The sequence below is a fragment of the Henckelia pumila genome, chromosome 1, assembly GCF_033568475.1.
Source record: "Henckelia pumila isolate YLH828 chromosome 1, ASM3356847v2, whole genome shotgun sequence".
NCBI classification, from domain to species: Eukaryota; Viridiplantae; Streptophyta; class Magnoliopsida; order Lamiales; family Gesneriaceae; genus Henckelia; species Henckelia pumila.
The window spans coordinates 72,907,482-72,932,417 of NC_133120.1; the positions used below are offsets into that span (position 1 = coordinate 72,907,482).

The 24,936-nt window shown below is 35.7% G+C and overlaps 2 protein-coding genes across 2 annotated transcripts; both read left to right on the forward strand.

Annotated features, from left to right (window-relative positions):
* The first annotated feature begins 2,707 nt into the window (after positions 1 to 2,707).
* On the forward strand, positions 2,708 to 24,936 carry LOC140864986 (uncharacterized). The gene is made up of 7 exons (XM_073269461.1): positions 2,708 to 3,349; positions 19,518 to 19,934; positions 20,042 to 20,225; positions 20,319 to 23,388; positions 23,470 to 23,591; positions 23,704 to 23,799; positions 24,466 to 24,936. The coding sequence occupies exons 1-4, from the start codon at positions 2,708 to 2,710 to the stop codon at positions 21,446 to 21,448; spliced, it is 2,373 nt and encodes a 790-aa protein (XP_073125562.1). The 3' UTR covers positions 21,449 to 23,388; positions 23,470 to 23,591; positions 23,704 to 23,799; positions 24,466 to 24,936.
* LOC140864996 (uncharacterized) lies at positions 22,317 to 23,381 on the forward strand. Its single transcript, XM_073269472.1, has one exon. It carries the CDS (start codon positions 22,317 to 22,319, stop codon positions 23,379 to 23,381), a length of 1,065 nt encoding a protein of 354 aa, XP_073125573.1.

Here is a 24,936-nt window from a genome sequence, read left to right on the forward strand (position 1 = left end):
GAAATTTTTGATCTCACGAGCCACTGATGAATCAGTGCATAATATAAATAGAATAAGAATCATTACAATGTGAAAACATAAATAATTTATTTTTATCACGACAAATCTAAAAAATATATAATTATAATTTATGTATGCAAGGAATAATTATAATCGAATAGAGTAAAAATCAGTTCAAAAGCCGAATAATCAAATTATAAGATTTTAGACTTTTGGAGACCAAAAACCAAAAATCGATTATGTATAAAAACATCAATCATAATACGCAAATTGACAAAAAAAAAAGTCACATTAAATAAAAAACCAACATATATATTAATTGATCAAATTTGAACAACTTAACTACTTGAGTGGAGTAATTTAATGAGAAATTAGAGTTTTTTTTAGCAGAAATAAGGTTTTTTTTTAAATGCAAAACAATTAGGAGGAAAAGTCAAAAACTTCACGACCGTTTTAAATTTTAAATAAAATAATTAAGAGACGCAAACAAGATTTTTAGTTAAGAAAACAATAATAATAATAATAATAATAATAATAATAATAATAATAATAATAAATTTTAAAAATTTTAAAAATTTTGATGCCCCGCCAATGGGAAGTCTTAGGCGGGTGCCTAAGCTTCTTTCCCCTCGGAGTCGTAATGAATTTGGGTAGCCGGGTAAATAATGCTGAACAAGTCCTGTGTGATATATTTGCTCGAGAAAGTGTTGTTAAGGGTAATTGAACTATTGATCTATTTGTCATAAAAACAATTTTTTTTTATATATTAAACTTTAGCTTGTACTAGTTTAACTTTTATTTCCAAAAATTCTTTACTTTTGCTTCTCACCCACTTTTTAAAAATTATATAAAAATAACTTAAAAATAAATAAAATCTCTCTCAAACAAGCCCTTATCTAACTAATTAACATCATTTACAACTAATTAATTTCATTTGGAAGGAGAAACAGATTTATATTCATGGAGAGAGGAGGAAACAATTGTTGGATATCCAGAGCCGTATCTGAGTTCGACGAGACCCGGGACAAAAGATAAAATATGGGTTTTTTGTTATAATAACTGTAAAGTTTGATTCGTAAATAACAAATATGATAAAATGTACATAAATACATCATAAACAATATATTACATCAATAATATGTTAACAAATATTTGAATTAATTACATAAATACTAATCATATAGATGTTTTGGATGCAATAATATTTTTCAAATCTGTGTAACCTAGCTAGTTATGTCAATATATAGCATAGCTAGCCCTTTTAGTATATCAGGTAACATTTTTTTATCGAATATAATTATTGATTAACTTCAATTTGAGAAGCTTATTTTTGCTTATATAACTGTTCTGGTATGGTTAACAAAAATTTTATAGTCACTATCAGTATTTAGAAATAAATCATTCAGTTTTAACAAATATTGTAGCATATCAATTACTCTTTTTTATTTATTTAATAGCATATTACGACAATCAAATCTAAAACAACTCGTCACCACTAATTTATGAACGTCCATTGTTACTAAAAAAAAGTTGGAGCTTCATATAAGACTCCTTCAATCTTAAGGTTTGTTTGTTAATTTCTCCAATTTTTTTTTTAAAAAAGTTACTTGATATTTTTAAATTATTCAAACCGAACTTGAAAAGAAAATCAAGCTTGATCAATTATTTAAAAAAATAAATTAAAGTTGATATTCTTTTTAACATTGGTTAGATATTTTTTTATTTCAATGAACACCAATTTAACATATATATATATATATATATTTTACTATTAATTAATTTTAAGAGCATGTCCAATGGGGCGATCAAGTTGGGACGATCAGCCCAACTTGATTGCCCCCCTCATCACTCGCCCCTCAAAGGGGCGAGGAAATCGCACGCGGATGTTATCCGCGTGCGATCAAGTGGTGGGCCTCTCCGCGCGGTCAAGCCCACCAATGAATAAAAAAAAAATTTAAAATCAACGGCCATCTTTCTGGCCGTTGATAAATGAAGGGCCAGAAAAATCTGGCCCTTTTATTTAAAAAAAAAAAAGAAAAACTGAACAAAAAAAAAAAAGAAGGGCTGGGATGATTTGGCCGTTTAAGATCAACGGCCAGATCAATTTCAGCCTGATATTTTTCAAAAAAATTATTAATATTTCAAAAAAAATTTAAAAAAATTTCAAAATTTTTTAAAAATATTTTGAAAAAGTACAAACGGTCATAATTTTCAAAATCTATGAAATTTCCTATAAATATACTCATTTTCATTTCATTTTACACATTCTCCACTTTGTTTAAACATATTCACACACTCAATCTTTAATATTTTTCATTGCATACATGAGTTCATCATCGGACAATGAAATTATGTCACATGATCCGATGATGGACGACTTTATCTCCCCACCACGTTCAATAACCCAGAAATTAATAATGAACGTTTGTATGCTTCAATCGGGGGAGTCAAGTCGCATACGTGGCTACAAACGAAAATCAAAAAATCGAGAACGTGTTGCCCGTGCTCGAAGGTTATTTAAAGATTACTTTGCCGACAGTCCCGTCTATAGCGAGCATGATTTTCGAAGGCGATTCCGTATGAGAAGACCTTTGTTTTTTAGAATTATGGAAGCTCTACAGACCAATGTGCCTTACTTTGTCCAACGGAGGGACGCAACCGGTAAACTCGGCTAAATGCTGAAAATGCTAGAAGAGGATTTTCCGGGATGCTTGGAAGCATTGATTGCATGCATTGGGCTTGGAAAAATTGTCCGGCAGCTTGGGCAGGGCAATATCAAAGTGGACATCAAAAAGAACCTTCAATCACACTACAAGCTGTTGCATCAAAAGAATTATGGATTTGGCATGCATATTTCGGCGTATCAGGATGCAACAACGACATCAACATACTGAAAAGGTCCAAATTGTTCTTAAATCTTGCAAAGGGAGAAGCCCCTCCAGTTCAATTTGAGGTGAACGGGAATGAATACAACATGGGATACTATCTCGCCGACGGTATTTATCCATCTTGGGCTGCCTTTGTCAAAACTATCCCTCGACCCCTCTCGCAAAAACATAGGATTTTTGCACAATATCAAGAGGGGTTGAGAAAAGATGTTGAGCGAGCCTTTGGTGTACTCCAGGCACGCTGGCATATAGTGAGATGTTCATCTCGCTTGTGGGATCCAATTGATCTAGATTATATAATGAAAACATGTATCATTCTACATAACATGATTGTGGAGGACGAAAGGGAGGATATACTCGAAGATCACGATTTTCCAACTAGAGATGATGAACATGTGCCACCAAACGTTGTCCCTTCAAGAGATCCTACTCTAGAGTTCAACGCCTTTTTAGAACAACGTGTTAGTATTCGAAACCGAGAATTGCACCACAATCTTCAAAAAGACCTGATCGAACATATTTGGAATTTATATGGGGATGCATTGTAACACCCGAAAATTTTTAAACGTAAATCCGCATGCATAATTAGGATAAATTAATTTTAAAATAAGGGTTAAATAAATTTATGTGTTATTATGTGATTTATATGCATGATTTAATTTATTTTAGCATTTAACCCATAATTATGGAAATTCTAGATTTTTAAGGAATTTATTATTGATTTGATCACGTATATGGGACCGTGGACGGACGAGATACCAAAATTCTTAGCCAAAAAAATTTTATGAGTTTTATGAGCCCTAAAATAATATTTTAAGGTATTTTGTCAAGAAAATTTTAGTATTTAATTATATATTTATTTAAGGGTTGATTTTTAGCCAAAATTATTCACTTTATTGACTTTTATTGATTTTTAAAATTTGCCTAATTAATTATTTCGAGTTTAAGGCTTATTCATCAGATTATTATTATTATTAGAGAGTTTTAATTATATTTTTTTAGGTATATTATCTAGATTCTTATTATTTTAATTATTAACCTAATTATAACCTAGTATTAAACCTAAAATAAATTCCTACCCTACGTGATTCTCCCATCAGCCGCCTCCTATCATCATCATCAACCCTCCTCACGTTTCTTTACCAAAAAACTCAGCCCCATAGCTGATCAAACAATTTTTCTTTGGAGATTTTGGTCCGTTCGTCGTCCCGGAGACTCGTAAACGCATCAATCCTCATTCAAAGATTAAAAGGCATGTCTAAAACTTTTATTTGGCCACCATATGAGCTATTATTCATGCATGATATTTTTATTTCAGATTTTTATCATGAAAACTTTGAATTTATGCAAGCATGTACGGTTTTGTTGCATGGTTGATGGTTAATGGTCATGGCTCACGTTTTTCCTAGCATGTCTCGGTCCAGGGCTGAGGGCTCGGTCAGGGGTGTCCTAGGGTGACTTGGAGTCGGCTGGTGAAGGAATGGGTTGGAGAATGGTCAAGGCCAATTGTTTTACTTCTTGGAGTTGCTATAAATCGGCGGATTCGGGTTTCCCGAAAGTTGGATCGCCAAGGCTTTGTAGTCAACGGTTGGGACCGTGGTTGGGTCCGTTGGAACCGCCCAAACATGGGCTACGTCTGGGCGGTAGAACTCCGGACAGGGGGTGGCCGGAGCTGGCCGGCAGCAGGCCACAAGGCCTGCTGCTACACGGCCGAGACCTGCACAATTATGTGCAGGTCACGTATGTTGGGAAAGGGGCTACGGGTTGGGGTTTTGGGTGGATCCGGTCGGGTCAGGGTAGTGGGTCGGGTCTGTAGGGTAGTGGGTCGGGTCAGGTGAGTTTGGGTCCGGGTTAGGTGGGCCGGGCTCGAGTGTTTTTAATGTTTAAGTGTTTAATGTTTTAATTGGTTTTTGGGCCAATTAATTATAAATAAAATTATTTGGGCTTCCAAATAATTTTATTTGGACTTTCAAAATTATTTTTAAGTTAGCCCAATTATTTTTATGGGCTTGTGGGCCCATATGAATTTTTGGGCCAGTCAGCGATTTTTATTGGGCCAGTCCAGGAATTTTTATGAATTAATTAGTTAATGGGCTAAATATTTTTATTTAAACCCAATAACATTTAAGTATTTTATTTTAGTAAAAATTATAATTTTTAAAATTATTTATTAATTATGGGGTTAAGTTAGATAATGGGCTTTAAGTCAGTTAAGGGGTTTAGTAGAGAGACCAGCAGACTGGACCGAACCATGAAAAAAATCCCCAAGTCCGAAATATATATTTAATTATTTTAGTGCATGAAAATATTTTAAGTATACGAATATATTATGGAAAATCAATTAAATATATATTACGGACAAATTTTCAGTGCATGCATTCATGAAATTTTACATGCTTATGATTATGTATGTGTTGAGCAATAAAATATTTTCATGATGGAAATTGATGTAGTGTGACATAAGGGTGGTTATCCACCATATGATTTATGAGGTAGTTTACTACCATAGGAGGTGATTTATCACCGCCACGTACTTTGGTTCATGAGACTGATCAGTCGGCACAGATAAGCGTCACACTTACGGATAGGACCATAGACTGTTTCAAAAATACCATGCTCAACTATGTTATGTATGATGAAGAAAGATGATGTTTATGCTCAAGATTTATGATTCAGCATTTATGTTATGAAAATGTTTCCATGCATGTTCATGTATCATGTATATGTATTAGTATAATTATGTGATGCATTATTTTAAACCTTGATATTCAAGTTTAGACATGTTGAGCCCATAGGCTCACTACGCTTATATGGTGCAGGTGAGACAGATAACTTTTATGTAGCTCCTACCGGTGGTAAGGACGTATGAGCTCACGGAACAGTGGCCCCGTGACCGTTGCATGACTTAGGATTATTTCAGATATATTTTATTATGTTATTGATTTTTAAGTAAATTATAATTTTACTTTAGTATTTCCGCACTTGGTGTTTTTGGAGCATGCAAAACTTATTTTTATTTCATGCTGATATTATTTATCTTTTATTTTGAATTACATATATGTATGGGCGTATATGTATTGTTATTATTTAAAAAAAAAATTCCACATTTAAGTTTAAAGAGTCTTAGACGTTTCAATTAGTATCAAAGCACGGTCCTTGGAGGGTGTCCATCTGCCACGTGAAGCTCAAAAATCTCACTATCGGTCTGTAAGTTTTAAATGCTTTAATAAGATTTATTAGGAGCTTATGTATTAGTTTAAGAATTTCATACTTATTAAAACTTTGAAACCCTAGCTATGCATTGCGATTTACGTAAAGAAACATGTGGTAGTGCAGAATGTCTCCGAGACCCGTTAACAGACGTGGGAGATCTCCACCTCCGCAGAACCCTCTTTCAGCATTGGAGCAGGCCAATGCAAACATGATGGCTGGGATTACTGATCTGTTGGAGCAGCAGGCGGCACGTCCGAGGCTTTAACCCCCTATGAAAATTTTTTAAGCTAATAACCCCCTGTGATTCTAAATTTGTAGCATACACATCCTTTTCAGTTAAAAAATGACGAAAATACCCCTACATAAAATAAATGATAAATTAAATAGTTCATAAAAAGTTAAGGGCATTTTCGTCATTTTTTTTAGCCAGAAGGGGTGTGTATGCTACAAATCTAGAATCACATGGGGTTATTAGCTTAAAAATTTTTCACAGGGGTTATTAGCTAACACGGGATTTCACAAGGGTGATATATGCAATTTCCCCTTTATAAAAACATAACTTAAAAATATAAACAAAATTATAGTATTTTTGATATGCTCTTCCTTCCCGTCAGATATAAATTGCATTGAAGTTGTTGAATAATGTTTTTACTAATGTATCTGCACTATTTACTCTTTAATAATTTCATAAAATTTCAACCAGGTTAATGGATTTTTAAATTTTATACACAATTATATTTTATTTATATTACTTGGAAAATTTTCATAAAGTCAAACTTTTATACGTAAAATACATAACATGGTTGTAAATTTTCATATTAGCCTTCAAAACAACTAATACATAACTTTGCTTTCGAGAAATCAAATCTATTGGTAAAATTTAGGACTTTAATCTTAATTCATCTCATGTTTACTTCAAAATATAATCTTAAACTCCAAGACCAGTTAATAATTGGATTTCAGTTTCATTTTTTTATTCCTTAATTTTTTTAAAAACATAATCTATTATTTTTATTTCATAAAAGTCCAATCAGGTGAATGGATTTTTATTCAACTTCTCTAAATTTTATACACAATTATATTTTATTTATATTACTTGGAAAATTTTCATAAAGTCAAAATTTTATACGTAAAATACATAACATGGTTGTAAATTTTCATATTAGCCTTCAAAACAAATAATACAGAACTTTGCTTTCGATAAACCAAATCTATTGGTAAAATTTAGGACTTTAATCTTTATTTATCTCATGTTTACTTCAAAATATAATCTTAAACTCCAAAACCAGTTAATAATTGGACTTCCGTTTAATTTTTCTATTCCTTAATTTTGTTAAAAACATAATATATTATTTTTATAAACAATGTTTTTAAAGAAGAACCAAACCGGTCATATCAACCGCGAGCCGGTGAAGGGTCTGATCCAGGTTAACCGATTTATTCACAAATTATAATCTATTATAATTTATTTACATTGCTTATTTAAAATTTCAAAACAACCCGATCACAAATTACCCTTCAAAACAACCCGTTCACCAATCGTTGCCTTGATTCGGTAAACCGATTTAACACCACTTCGACCGTTTGACCTCATCTTTAAAATATATATACATATATATGTACTTTTTTTAAATGTTAATTATTTATTATATCTTTCCAAAAAATAATATTATTAATATTTTAAATTTTAAAGTTTTATTTTCCGTTATATATAAATGATTATTTGGTTTTAAAGTTTTTATATAAGTAATAATTAATAATTTAGTAGTATTTGATCTTATTTTTATTTATTTTTGGTATATCAATATAAATATATTAATAAATATTTTTATTATATATATATATATATATATATGTTTTGAAATTAGATTTTAAATTTAAAATTTGGTACATATATTTTCTAAATGAACAAACTACCTAATACAATTTTAAATGGTTTACCAACCACTAATAAAAAATAAAAACATTAATTGAAAATGTAAACAAAATTATAGAATTGTTGATATGTTATTCCTTCCTGTCATATTTAAAGAATAAAAATCAACAGATTTTTATGAATCACACTTCTAATCGCAATATTAATCAACCAAACTAAAAAATACCCACTCCTTCTGCCACATGGTATAATATTCAATCTCTATATCATATCTCATTAGTTTAATAATTACCATACAAATTATGTCTTCACAATCCTATCCGCACAAGTGCATTGAAGCTGCTGAAAAATGTTTTTATCAACGGATATGCCATCAATTTTCTCTCTCAAATTCTCTATTTACTCTTTAATAATTTCATAATGTAGTGACCCTGCATGGTATCACCTACTAACTGACAACTAATAACATGCATTAAACTTAATATAACACAATAACTTAACAGAGTAAAACATGCGGAAACAAAACCATAATCTACAAATCAGCTTAGTAACATAATCCATGCTTAAATCTGTAGTGATACAACCAAATCGAAACTTTAAACAGTAAACAGTATACAGCTATATCGAATCCTGCTGTATAAAAAAATCCTCAAGGTTCCTGCTCTCTAGTCCTGCCTTGAACTACCAGCTCCATCCATCCTGTGACCTGCCCCATGGAATAGGGTGTCCAATATAACAACTAGGACGTGAGCACTAACGCCCAGTACATAGACATGAGTAAACATATGTATATAATGCATGCAACATGATGACTGGTACAGGGTCATCTAAAAAATCATGCTCAGAACCGGCGCCACATGAGTGCTGCCACCGCACGGATCAACCTCTGGGTGCAACCACACTCGTCTAGTACACCAGAGTAGACAGACATAAATGCCCCCGCCGTCGCGGTACTCTCAGTGACAGACTATCGAGTATAGAGCTGAGCGGCTCTATAGTCAGGTATAACAAGGTATAGGCTCAACGTGTATATGCACAGGACATATGAGTATAGAAAGCGGTAAATCATATATCATGCCATATAATAATGCCAAATAAATGCAAGATATAAACATGTATACTTGCTGGCAATCTCAATCAATGTGTACGTACCTCTAGGCTAGTTCAAGTATGATAGGATCCTAGGTTCTAAGCCTATATTCAAAATTTCACCGTATCACTACATAAATTCTATAAGCCTTAACTAAGCTAATAAGTACCCCCAAAACTTAAACAGATTCCCGGACCATACCTTCGTCCGTAGTTAGCCCTTTGGAGTCGTTAGTCCTGGATGACTATAACCACAACTTGGTTATTCCAAAACCTCTATTATAACCGATAGGGCCCTCAAGTATATATCTCACACTATATAACTGAAGAAAGAAACTCAGGAATTCGTATTTAGAAATGAATCTGGGAAGCCCTATTTAATATGCAAAATTCTCGGGCAGGATCGGAACTTCCGATTTCAGGATCGGAGCTTCCGATCCAGCTCATTGCATGCATGTGTGACACGTCGGGATCGGAGCTTCCGATCTGCTCTACGTTCAACACTTGTCAAAACTCGTGGCTGAGTCATCGAGCATTGCTGGCAGCTGGAGATCGGAACGTCCGTTCCAGGATCGGAGCTTCCGATCTCTGTGCTTCCGATCGGCTTCCGAAGTGGCTGGGATCGGAGCTTCCGATCTGGGTTCGGAGCTTCCGATCCGGCCCAAAGTCAAAAGCCCAAATTTTCTTCCGAAGTCCAATAACACTCCGAAATTGATTAATTACCAACCCTTAATCATGTTTATCATATTATTATCTTAAAATGGAATCTGGGTTACTACATTCTCCCCACCTTTAGATATTTCGTCTGCGAAATAATATCTAAAGACAAATCAAGATAACAATATGAAACATCAAACCATGTTTTATTACAACAACTGTAATTACATCTTACATGGTAAATCAAAAGTACAAAGCAAACAACTCAGGATATTCCGCTTGCATATGACTCCCAGTTTCCCAAGTTGCTTCTTCAACGCCTCGGCGCTGCCACTGTACCATCACAAGTGGTATAGTCTTGTTCCAAAGAACTTTCTCCTTCCTATCTAAGATACGGATTGGTCGTTCAACAAAAGACAGATCTGGCTCTAGCTGAATACCAGTAGACTGAATCACATGAGATTCATCAGCTATATACTGTCGATGTAACAACACATGAAAAACATTATGTATACTGGAAAGATTTGGCGGTAAAGCCAAACGATATGCAACATCTCCGGTCTTCTCCAGTATCTGGAAAGGTCCAATAAAACGAGGAGACAACTTGCCTTTCATGCCGAATCTCATCACCTTCCTGAAAGGTGATACTCGTAGAAACACATATTCACCAGGCTCAAACTGAAGTGGCCTGCGATGAATATTAGCATAACTGGCTTGTCTATCTTGAGCAACTTTGATCCTATGCTTGATCAAATCTACCTTGTCTACAATCTGCTGCACCAATTCAGGACCCTCGACTTGTCGTTCCCCGACTTCATCCCAGAATAACGGAGTACGACACCGTCGACCGTACAATGCCTCGAAAGGTGTCATATCAATACTACGATGATAACTGTTATTGTAGGCAAATTCGATCAAAGGTAACTGATCCTGCCAAGATAAGCCAAAGTCCATGACAGAAGAACGTAGCAGATCCTCCAAAGTACGAATCGTCCGCTCTGATTGTCCGTCAGTCTCCAGATGATATGCAGTGCTCAAACTCAGAGTGGTACCCAACGCCTCCTGAAAACTACCCCAAAAACTTGAGGTAAATCGCGGGTCTCTATCACTGACTATGCTAACTGGAATCCCATGCAATCACACTATCTCCTGGATGTATAAACGTGCCATGCGATCATAAGATTACTCTCGGTTATAAAGAATAAAGTGTGCTGATTTCGTCAAACGGTCAACAACGACCCAGATAGCATCACACTGACGTGAAGTCATAGGTAAGTGGGTAACAAAGTCCATAGTCACGTGCTCCCACTTCCATTCGGAAATCTCAAGATTCTGCAATAATCCACCTGGTCGTCGATGTTCAGTCTTGACCTGTTGACAAACCAAACATCTAGAAACAAATTGATACATACTCCTCTTCATCCACCAGAATCTAGTTCGCAAGTCCTTATATATTTTCATGCTTCCAGGATGAACTGATAATCGACTCCTGTGAGCTTGAGAAAGAATATTATTCCTGAGCTCCGCAACATTAGGTACAACCACTCGATTAGATAAGCACAATAAACCATCTGCCTGAAAATGAAATCCAGATGTATTAACTCCATTGGCTAAACGTGCCAAACGTTGAGTCTTAACATCAGATATCTGAGCATCTCTGATCCGAGAATACAATGCTGGCTCAAACAAAATAGTATACAACCGAATCCCATTTTTTCCTTTCTTGTGTTTGAGCGTAAAACTCAATGAACAATACTCTTGAATCATATGAGATACTTCACTAGTCTGAAGTGCAGAAAGTCTCACCTGCCGACTCAAGGCATCAGCAGTAAGATTAACAGAACCTGGATGATATTTGATTTCACAATCATAATCCTTCAAGAGATCCATCCAGCGTCTCTGTCGCATATTCAACTCATCCTGAGTGAATAAATACTTCAAACTCTTGTGATCCGTGAATATCTCAAATTTCTCGCCATAAAGATAATGCCTCCAAATCTTGAGTGCAAATACAATGGCGGCCAACTCGAGATCATGCACTGGATAATTATTCTCATGTGTCTTCAACTGTCAAGAAGCATAGGCAATAACATGTCCATGCTGTGTCAGAACACATCCTAACCCCTGACCAGAGGCATCATGTAACACCCGGTATTTTTAATTACGTAAATCCGCATGCATAATTAGGGTATTTAATTATTTAAATTTTAGATTTATGGGTTAAATAATTATGTGAATTATTTGTGCATGATTTAATTTATTTTTAAGCATTTAACCCATAATTAGTAATTTTTATGATTTTTAGTATTTTAATTATTTGATCGCGTAGACGGGATCGTGGACGGACGAGATGACAACTTTCTAGCCAAATTATTTTATGAGCCTTTTTAGAGCCCTAAAATATTATTTTGAGTTTTATTATCTCAAAATTTTAAGTATTTAATTTTATATAATTTTAGGAGTCCATTTTTATCCAAATTAAGCCATTTTAATGACTTTTTATTATCTTTAAAAATTCCCTAAATTAATATTTCGGGAATTTCAATTATTTATCAGGTTTCTTTTTTTAATTAGAGTTCTAAGCAATATATGTTATATATTAAAATCCTTATTAATAATTTTTAATTTACCTAAAACCTATTTTATTAATTAAAACCTAAACCTAATCTACCCAACCCCACACACACACGCCTCCATCACTCAGCCGACACCCATTCCCTATTATCCCCTGTTCACTTTCTTCTCGGCCGAGAAGCTGCCCAAGAGCATCATAGCTCGTTTTCTTTAAGCTTCCGAAGGGGTTGTTCATCGTTCGTCGTCCCGGGAATCGTTCTACGCGCTTCTAAACTCAAACACCAGTGAAAGGCATGTTTCTTTTCATTTTTAATGTGCCATATTAGTGATTATGTGGGTGTGTGCATGATCAGTAGGATTTTTCAAAGAATTTTCAGAAAACTCGGTGGGTTTTGTTGTATTGAAGCATGTGTATTCGTTGCTAATTCATCTCACGTTTTTGTCCTTCATGGATCGTTCCTAGCTGCTGGTTAGTTTCAGTGGGTTGTATGGAAGGGGTCTAGGCTGGAATGGCTCGAGTGGCTCGAGCCAAACAAGCCTAGTACCTTGGTAGAACAGTTCGGCCGAGGGAGTTGCAGACTAGGGTTCTGAGGGAAGTGGTTCGGTTAAGGTGGCTCAGGGTGCATGGGGTCTGGGCATGGGTTAGGTTCGAACCGCCCAGACGTGGGCTACGTCTGGGCGGCGGGGCTCCGGCCAGGGCGGCCGGAGCAGGGCGGCAGCAGCCCTAGAAGAGCTGCTGCCCGCGGGAGAACAGAACAGGGAAAGGGGGGGGCGTCGGGCTAGGTCCAGTAGGGTTTGGGTCGGGTTGTGGGTCTTGGGTTGGGTCAGTAGGTTAGTGGGTCGGGTCAGGTTGGTCCGGGTCCGGGTTTTGTGGGCCGGACTCGAGTCTTTTTATTTTTAAAGTATTTTAGGAATTAATTGGTTTTTGGGCCAATTAATTAGAAATAAAATTATTTGGGTTCCCAAATAATTTTATTTGGGCTTTTAAAATTTTAATTAAGTTAGTCCATTAATTTTATGGGCTTTTGAGCCCATAAAAGTTATTGGGCCAGTCTTTGGGCTTTTGGGCCCATTGGGCCAGTTTAAGTTGTTATTGGGCCTAGAATATTTTATGGGCTTTGAATTAATTTAATTGGGCTTAGAATAATTTTATTGGGCTTAAGTATGTTATTGGGCCAGTCTCAGTGTTAATGGGCCAGATTTAAGTAAATGGGCTTGAGTGTTAGGGCCAGCAGTCCAAGACCATCCATGAGAAATTGCATGTGTCCTGAATATATATTTAATTATTTTTTTTTATGCATGGAAGTTATTTTTATATTTATATGATAGTATGAAATTAAATTAAATATATATGAAGGACACACATTTTATTTAAGTACATGCATTCATGAAATAATTTTATGCATAATTAAATGTTTAAGGTTGAGCAATAATAAAATATTTTATGTTGGAAGTTGAAGTAGTGTGACAATTTAAGGGGGATTCGTCCCCATATGTGACCTATTGAAGGGCAGTTTACTGCCAATTTAAGAGGTGATTCGTCACCGCCACGTACGTTGGTTTCCACGCTGATCAGTATTTAATGTATGATTTAAGGTTACACTACGGATACAACCATGCGATGTTAGAAAATTAATTGCTCAACAATGTTATGTATTATGTTATTTAAGTTAAGTTATGTTATGTTATGTAATTTTAAAGCATGATCATTCATGTATATGTATGTATTAGTATTTAATTGTTTTAAATTATTTTAAACCCTTGTTATGTTAGCATGTTGGGCCTCTATGCTCACTACACTGGTATGGTGCAGGTGAGTACGTTGAGGATGATGTTGTACCCACCGGAGGCGAGGATGTATGAGCGGACATGCAGTGACCCCGTGACCGTGATAGATGTCTGAGTCACGTGCATGTTTTATTTATGTCAGCATGTTACATTTTATATTATTCTTTCAGTGGTGGTGAATTTTGAATATTTTATGGAATATTGTCAGTGCATGCAAATCTTAATCATTTTATTTATGCAGTATTTTTAATTAAATGTTTGACTCACATATTTATTTTATTTTAAAGAATGCAATTTTTATTAAGTATTTAATTATTTATTTATTTAATTATTTTTAAATCTTTTTATTCTGTGCATATATGTATGGGCATATATGTACATATTTTGTTTAGTAAGTAAATAAAAAAAAAAAAATTTCCGCATATTTATTTATTAATTATAGAGTTAGGGTCGTTTCACATCAGTATAGACAACATAACCTCCTGATCCAGAAGGTAGAGCTAGCACAGGTGCAGTAGTAAGACGTCTCCGCAGCTCGTGAAATGACTCCTCACAATCCGAGGACCATATGAAGGAAACATCTTTCCGAGTAAGCTGAGTCAAAGGCCTGGCCAACTATGAAAAATTCTCGATGAACCGACGGTAATATCCAGCTAGACCCAAGAAACTACGAATCTCAGCAACCGTCGTCGAACGAGACCAGTTTAGCACTGCCTCTATCTTACTAGGATCAACAGATATCCCTTCATTAGAAATCACATGACCGAGAAACACTACCCGATCAAGCCAGAATTCACACTTGCTCAATTTCGCATACAGCTGCTTATCTCGTAACGTCTGTAAAACAATCCTCAAATATTGTGCATGCTCATCCTTGTCATGAGAATAGACAAGAATATCATCAATGAAGACGATGACAAATCTATCCAGATATTCTTGAAATACCTGATTCATCAGATTCATAAAGACTGCCGGTGCATTCGTCAAACCAAATGGCATAACCAAAAATTCATAATGCCCGTATCTGGTCCTGAAAGCAGTCGTAAAAATATCTGAGTCTCGTACCCGCATCTGGTGGTATCCAGATCTCAGATCTATCTTGGAGTAAACAGAAGTACCCTGTAGTTGATCAAATAGATCATCAATCCGCGGCAAAGGATACTTATTCTTGATGGTGACACGATTCAACTGCCTGTAATCAATACATAATCGCATCGATCCATCCTTCTTCTTGACAAATAAAACAGGTGCTCCCCACGGAGAAATACTCGGACGAATATATCCCTTATCAAGCAGATCCAGTAACTGCTGTTTCAATTTCCTCATCTCTGACGGTGCCAGACGATAAGGTGCTCGGGATATAGGCGTAGTTCCTGGTACTAAATCAATACCAAATTCAACCTCTCGAACCGTAGGAAAACCAGGAATCTCATCAGGGAATACGTCAGGAAACTCGCTGACGGTAACTGATCAATACCCGTACTACTCGTGGACATATCAACTGCATAGATGAGGTAGCCCTCCCCACCTGACTCCAAGACATGACATGCCTTCAGAGCCAAAACAAGTGGCATCGGAGGTCGCGCACCCTCACCATAAAAATACCAGCTATCACCCTCAACCGGATGAAACTGTACCAGACGCTGATAACAATCCATAGTAGCGTGATACAAAGTCAGCATATCTATTCTCAAGATACAATCAAAATCTTTCATTGCTAATATCATCAAATTAGCTGCTAACACATTACCCTCAAATTCCAGAAGGCAACCCATCACTAGACGCTTAGTTACTATCTCTTGCTCCAGTGGAGTAGATACAACTAAATCCATATCTAATGATACATAAGGTAATCTATGTCTCTTAACAAAGCGACTAGAAATAAAGGAATGCGATGCTCCAGTATCAATTAATACAAGTGCAGGAATACCACATAACAGAAAGGTACCTGCCAACATGCGATTGCTTTCCTCTGTAGCCTGCTCCTGAGACAGAGCAAACACCTGTCCTTGAGTCTAGGGACGATAACCAGAAGAACTATGTGGTGCTGGCTGTTGACGTGGAACAATATAAGCCTGAGATCCAACCTGTGATCCCGATCCACTAGCAGAACCCATGCGCTGAGGGCAATCTCTCCGCAGATGTCCCTGCTGACCGCAAATATAACAAGCACCAGTAGCTCTCCGACATGAAGCTGCAGGATGCTTCCCTCCACAGTGACTACAAAACTCCTCCTTCTTCTTCTTTTTCCCAAAACGGAACATACCTCGTGAACTATGAGATCCAGATGAAGTAGTAGGAGTAGAAAAAGACATAGGTCCAGATTGCACAACAGATTGAGCTCTAGGATCAAATGATCCACTAGGATGTGCTGGAATCATCAACTGTGCCCGCCTGTTGCTAGTCTCCACAAGACGGCAATGGTTCACTAAAGTCTCAAAAGATACCGGGTCATCACAGATGACAACCTGTGAGTAGATATCTTGGTTCAGGCCTTGTAGAAAGATATCATATTTCGACGCATCACTCTCATTGATATGAGGACTGAAAGGTAGCAGATCAAGAAATCGTTGCTGATATTGATCAATAGTCATTGATCCTTGTCTCAGAGTAAGCAACTCCATAGATCGTGCTTGGCGAACAGCCGAAGGAAAATACAATTTCTGGAACTGCTCATAGAAATCTCCCCAAGTCACATGTCCTCTCTCAGTACGTGCCTGAGCAGCTTTGGCATCCCACCAAAAACATGCTCGATCCTCAAGAACAAATTCTAGAACTTCCAATTTCTGATCCTCAGTACAGTCGAAAGCACGAAAAGTACTCTCGAGTTTAGAAATCCAACTTCTAGCTTGTTCAGGATTCTCGCCTCCCACCAAGGGTTTCGATCCTACTTGCATGAACTTATTGATAGAGTAGCGACGTCTACCCTCATGATGACGATGTTGATCATCATGATGGCGATGATGACGATGATGATGACCACCTCCCTGGCCAACACTACCATGACTCTCGTCAGCCATATCCTGAAAAGAATTGCATATTAAAATCCCAAATGCGCAAGAATTACTCAAAACTAATTGTAAATCCCAAGTACCAATTCCAAAATCTAAGCATGCTCTGATACCAAAAATGTAGTGACCCTGCATGGTATCACCTACTAACAGGCAACTAATAGCATGCATTAAACTTAATACATCACAATAACTTAACAGAGTAAAACATGCGGAAACAAAACCATAATCTACATATCAGCTTAGTAACATAATCCAAGCTTAAATCTGTAGTGATACAACCAAATCGAAACTTTAAACAGTAAACAGTATACAGTTATATCGAATCCTGCTGTATAGAAAAATCCTCAAGGCTTCTGCTCTCTAGTCCTGCCTTGAACTACCAGCTCCATCCATCCTGCAACCTGCCCCATGGAATAGGGTGTCCAAGATAACAACTAGGACGTGAGCACTAACGCCCAGTACATAGACATGAGTAAACATATGTATATAATGCATGCAACATGATGACTGGTACAGAGTCATCTGAAAAATCATGCTCAGAACCGGCGCCACATGAGTGCTGCCACCGTACGGATCAACCTCTGGGTGCAACCACACTCGTCTAGTACACCAGAGTAGACAAACATAAATGCCCCCGCCGTCGCGGTACTCTCAGTGACAGACTATCGAGTATAGAGCTGAGCGGCTCTATAGTCAGGTATAACAAGGTATAGACTCAACGTGTATATGCACATGACATATGAGTATAGAAAGCGGTAAATCATATATCATGCCATATAATAATGCCAAATAAATGCAACATATAAACATGTATACTCGCTGGCAATCTCAATCAATGTGTACGTACCTCTAGGCTAGTTCAAGTATGATAGGATCCTAGGTTCCAAGCCTATATTCAAAAGTTCACCGTATCACTACATAAATTCTATAAGCCTTAACTAAGCTAATAAGTACCCTCAAAACTTAAACAGATTCCCGGACCATACCTTCGTTCGTAGTTAGCCCTTTGGAGTCGCTAGTCCTGGATGACTATAACCACAACTTGGTTATTCCAGAACCTCTATTATAACCGATAGGGCCCTCAAGTGTATATCTCACACTATATAACCGAAGAAAGAAACTCGGGAATTCGTATTTAGAAATGAATCTGGGAAGCCCTATTTATAGGCAAAATTCTCGGCCAGGATCGGAACTTCCGATTTCAGGATCGGAGCTTCCGATCCAGCTCATTGCATGCATGTGTGACACGTCGGGATCGGAACTTTCGATCGGGCGATCGGAGCTTCCGATCTGCTCTACGTTCAACACTTGTCAAAACTCGTGGCTGAGTCATCGAGCATTGCTGGCAGCTGGAGATCGGAACGTCCGTTCCAGGATCGGAGCTTCCGATCTCTGTGCTTCCGATCGGCTTCCGAAGTGGCTGGGAAAGGAGCTTCCAATCTGGGTTCGGAGCTTCCGATCCGGCCCAAAGTCAAAAGCCCAAATTCTCTTCCGAAGTCCAATAACACTCCGAAATTGATTAATTATCAACCCTTAATCATTTTTATCATATTATTATCTTAAAATGGAATCTGGGTTACTACACATAAGGTCCATCAGCCAGGTGAATGGATTTTTCTTCATCTTTTCTAAATTTTATGCACAATTATAATTTATTTATATTTCTTGCTAAAAATTTCATATATTTTAATTTTTATATGTAAAAAACAAAACATAATTGTAAATTGTTCATATTAACCTTCAACGACTAATTATAGAACTTTGCTGTAGAAAAACAAAACCTATTGCTAAAATTAAGGTTCTAAAAAAGGATGTAATAATTATTTGTTTCCATATTTTTATCGGTTCACTGTTCTATATGTATTCTTCAATTGAAATTTTTTCATTCAAATTTAATCTACATGTAATTGCAGGAATGAACTTCAATGAAAACAATGTCAATACTAACATACAACGACCTCTACGTCCACGTCCACGTCCACGTCGATATCATAACCTAGCAAGAAATTTCAGTGAATTTGAGAATAATTATCAGTGGCAGTTGCCTGACCCATCACTTTGTGTACACTGTCAAGCTCTAATATTTCATGGTGAAACATCACAATTTTGTTGTCGAAATGGAAATACAAAGTTGGATCTTATTCCATCTCCAATTTAATTTCAAGAGCTTTATTCTATGAACAATGAAGAAGGCAAACATTTTTGGCAATATATAAGGGCATACAACCATGTTTTCTCTTTTACATCTATGGGAGTCAACGTGGATGAGTCCTTAGCAACAGGTACACATGGAATTTACACATTTCGTGTCCATGGATCAATATATCACTCAATTGGAAGTCTTCTGCCAAATGAGAACTGTAGGCCACGATATATGCAGATGTGGATTGTAGACACAGATCATGATATAAACAATAGACTTCAAGAAATCCAGAACTAAGACGAGAACTCTTGATCAAGATACAAAATATTCTTGATGAACATAATCCATTTGTGCATGTGTTTCGACAAATTGGCCAGCGTGAAGACATACCTAATTGTAGGCTCATCATTAGGAAACAACAACCTAATGAACATCAATACAATCTACCGACAGCATCTCAAGTTGCAGCCGTCATTGTCGACAACGAATGTCAAGAAAATTTGAACGCTCGAGATATTATTATACAAGGAATTGGTGGAAATCTAATCAGCATTCAAGATATAGTTGGCTACTATGATCCTTTGCAGTATCCACTCTTTCTGCCACATGGTACATATGGTTGGGACATAAATAGTCGAAATATCGATGGTACCCAGCTAACATGCTTAAATTACTATGCGTATATTCTACAGGTTAGCAAAAATAAACCTATCATACTCTATCATTATTCTTCTTAATTAAAAAAATAATAACTCAATTATACCTCTAAACTCATGTATTGTAATTCTTATTTCACCAGATAAGAGAACATTCACCATCATTGTTGCTACGAGGAGGGCGTTTATTTCAACAATATGTAGTTGACAATTATTTAAAGATTGAAACTCAAAGGCTACGATGGATACGTTCTAATCAACGTGAAATACGTTCAGAACTTTATCAAGGACTACAAGATTGTTTACATGGAGGTGAAAATAATGCAGGTACAATAACATAATAATTACAATATTATCATTCTTTCAAACATATATTACAACTCACATCTCATGCAATGTATTATAACATACATTGTATAGGAAATGTTGGTACCAGAATCGTACTACCATCATCATTTGGTGGAAGCCCACGTGATATGTACCAACGATATCAAGATACCATGACATTGGTGCAAACATATGGAAAACCGGATATAATGCTTACAATGACCTGCAATCCAAATTGGAGTGAGATAAAGTATCAACTACTTCCTGGGCAATCATCTCAAGACCATCCTGATTTGATTACAAGGATATTTAGGTCAAAATTTGAAGAGTTTAAGAAAGATATTGTAGACCGAGGAGTTTTAGAAAAGGTCCTCTCTTATTCGTATGTCATTGAGTATCAAAAAAGAGGTCTTCCTCACGTCCATATGTTGATAATATTTGAAAAGAATGACAAGTTGTGTACTCCAGATCACTTTGACTCAATTGTGCGTGCTGAAATACCTTCAAAAATAGAACAACCAAATTTACACGGAGCAGTTGTCGCCCATATGATACATGGCCCATGTGGATCAGTAAATCCTAATTGTCCATGCATGATTAATGGAAAATGTAAGAAGAATTTTCCAAATCCATTTGTGGAATATACATCTCGAGGAAATGATTCATATCCTTTGTATCGAAGACGTCAAGGTGCACAAGTGTTAGTTCCAAACAATGATGAAATTTTCATTGATAATGGTTGGGTTGTCCCATATAATCCGTACCTTTTACTGAAGTATGATTGTCATATTAATGTTGAAGTATGTGGAGGAGTCAAATGTGTTAAATACATATATAAGTACATCCACAAAGCTCCTGATCGGGTCGCCCTAGAGATACGAAATGAGCAAAACTGTGATGAAATCCAACAATACGTGGATGGAAGGTGGATTTGTGCACCTGAAGCTTTATGTAGAATTTTTTCTTTCGACTTCAGTAGGATGTATCCTTCAGTCATTAGGCTGCAATTACATACACCTAACCAACATTTGATTTATTTTCTTCCCGAACAACACGTAAGTGACCTAATTGCAGATGATGATAACTCTAAGACAATGCTTACTGAGTTTTTCAAAATGAACTGTGAAACTAAATTGACTGGAAAGTATTTATATCAAGAATTTCCACAATATTACACATGGATAAAAGCGAAAAAAGTGGATTCGACGAAAAAGCAGGAATAAAGTGGTCGGAAGAATATATGTCGTGCCTCCATCTGAAGGTGAGAGGTTTTATCTTCGTATCCTTCTAAATCATGTGAGGGGACCAAAATCCTTTGAAGAACTGATGACAGTGAATGAGGTTCGATATTCAACATTTAAAGAGGCTGCTGATATTAGGGAACTTTTGCAACAAGATGATTATATTCACCAATGCATGCAAGAATCATGTTCTGTTAGAATGCCGTCTTCTCTAAGAAGGTTATTTGTATCCATATTGGTGTTCTGTGAACCTGTCAAAGTTCGAGAACTCTGGGATGAGTTCCATCCTTATATGTGTGAAGATTATGTTACATAAATTTCATCAAGTAACTTCATTATAAACAAATTATTGCTTGAGATACGAAGGTTGTTGCATCAGTATGAAAAAAAAACTTGATGATTTTGATTTGCCATTATTAAGTGCTGAGTTTTTTGAGGACATGCCACTACCAAGAATAATTGAGGATGAGCTTTCTATCCAGATTTCTGATGATGATTTGAGATCAATTGAACATTTAAATTCTCAACAAAGAATTGCATATGACATCATCATGAAAAGTATTATGCATAAACAATCAAAACTTTTTTTCATTGATGGTCCTGGAGGTACTGGTAAGACGTTTTTATACCGCTCAATGTTGGCACAATTAAGAAAAATCGGTAAAATTATAATCCCGGTAGCAACATCTGGAATTGATGCTACATTGTTGCCAGGTGGAAGAACTGCACATTCACGTTTTCAAATTCCACTTAGACCAACTCCATCAACACTCTGAAGAATAAAAAAAAACAGACCGATCTTGCAGATCTCATAAGGCGTGCATCTGCTGTAGTGTGGGATGAGGCTCCCATGGCAAATCGCCATGCTTTTGAGACTGTTAATAATAGTTTCCAAGATATTATGGAAAATCAATTACCATTTGGAGGGAAGACAATGATTTTTGGTGATGATTTTTGGCAAGTACTACCGGTTGTTAAACGAGGATCAAAAGCAGCACAAATTGCCGCAAGCATTTCAAGGTCAACATTCTGGCATTGCGTTGAGATAATACACCTTCAACAAAATATGAGATCTGCTCAAGATATGGAGTTTATACAATTCCTCTTACGCATAGGTGATGGATTGCAGCATACTGTGAATGAGGATTTTATAAAATTACCAGATTCGATTATCATACCGTGGGAAGGTGAAGAATCAATTCATCAGTTGATTGATTCTGTTTTTCCTAATATGATAGATCATGTAAATGATGCAAACTATATGGTTGGCAGAGCCACCATCACTCCAAAAAATGTTGACGTTGACAACATTAATGAATTGCTCATTCACAAGTTTCCTGGAGAGGAAAGGGAGTATACATCTTGGGATAGTGTAGAAAACGATAATCACAACCTTTTTCAAGAAGAATTCTTGAATTCTCTTAGTCCCAGTGGTTTGCCACCACATAGAATCATATTGAAAGTTGGAAGCCCTATCATGCTTTTGCGAAATGTTGCATCAGAACTTGGTCTATGCAATGGAACAAGATTAATTTGCCGCAATCTTGGTAGAAATTTTATAGATGCTGAGATCATAACAGGTCCTCATAAGGGTACGAGATATTTTCTACATCGAATGCCTTTGAAAAGTGAAGAAACTTCTGGATTACCATTTAAGTTGACACGTCGACAGTTTCCAATAAGACTTAGTTTTGCTTTGACAATAAACAAAGCACAAGGTCAAACAATCCCAAATATTGGCATATTTTTGCGTAACCATGCGTTCAGCCATGGTCAGCTCTATGTTGCACTTTCAAGAGGAGTTTCACAAAATTCTACAAAAATATTGGTCAAAGATGGAAAATTAGAGCGTCGATCTGGTGTATACACAAGAAACGTGATTTTCAAAGACATATTGCTACCTAATGGAGGATGATCAAATTGTAAGTAAGCCAACTCGCTTTATTAAAAATTAAATTCTATTCAAATAGTAAAATAACTAATCCATTTCATTTGTTGTACAGATGTGCGGTTAATTACAAATGTTTCTCAAGACGTTGTCACATACAAATGGACAATAAAAATATTGTGTGTTTTTCATCTGAATAAATCGTCAACTAGAATTAGTTATCTTCAGTTCATTCAAGTAAGAAACTCCATAACAATGATATGTATTATATATATATATATATATATATATATATATATATATATTCATATTTAAGCACAAACTAAAATTTGTGTTTACTAATCATAAGGTCCGATGCGCGAATGTTTTTCATTGAGCCACAGTCTTCAACGTAAATGAAAAACAAAAACCCAAGCAAAACAGATTATCCTACGGGCAATTTCACGTAAGTAACTCTTCAACTCTGCTATGTTTTGTTCTTTAATTCATGTTTTTTACAGATATTATTGTTTGTTATTTTAAAAAAAAATCATCAAATGAGGTCGATTATTTGGTGTTCTCTTGGATAATATAGTCGGATAATAAGTTTATGAAAAGATCCATATGGACACCGCATAGTATTGTTTAAATTAGTTTTTCAAAATTTAATTTATATTGTCAATTTTTTTAAAAAAAATTCTATTCAATTACAAGTGTCAGAATGTATGCTATATCTTTATTGTTTAAATAAATATTTGGATTCATGTTACTAGCTATTATTCATTTTGTGTTTTGAATATTATATTATTGATAGAATTATGTGGCTTATTTTTGTTAGTGTTTTGCATCCTATTTTTTTAGCATTTCAGCTTTTATCTTCTCATTTTCCAACTTCTTTTTCAATATTTCTTATTAACAACAACAATACATTAAATTTTACACATTTTCCTTATCTATTTTATTTCTCTTCACAATGTTTAGAAAATACATTCTATATTTCTCAATGCCAAGTTATGTTTGAGCGTAATTTATGTCGGATTTTATAGTTTATTTAAAAAAAGTTTATTTTAAATAATTCTATTCAGTTCAATCGTTTTTTTAAATCTGTTTCTCACACTGAAGTTGGATTCAGGTAACCACATTAGGAGATCAAAGGTGCTTGAATTTAATTTGAGCAGTTTAATTCCTACTCCAGGTGCTGGGTAGATATTGTCGGATACACTTTCCCATCAAACTTCAAGATATTGAAGGTGCTTCTCACTCCATCTATGAATAATAAATTTATTTTTGGACTGCACTAATACTCAATTAAAATATTTCAAAGCATACACATACAAAGAAATGACTTCAGTTATCAAGACCTAATACTTGAAGTATAACTATCAGTCTTGAAAAAAATTCTATATTTTGTGGAATTGTGATGGAGTTATTATGTACAATTCTTCTTGATGATGATGAATGGATCTACTTGGATCAAGTGGGTGTAGGATCGCATTGATCCGAACCACTATAAGTCTTTTTGTCGTTTTTATATTTGCACATCACTTGCTCGATAAAACACCAACACTCAAACAAGAACATAGACATTTAATACAATTATTAT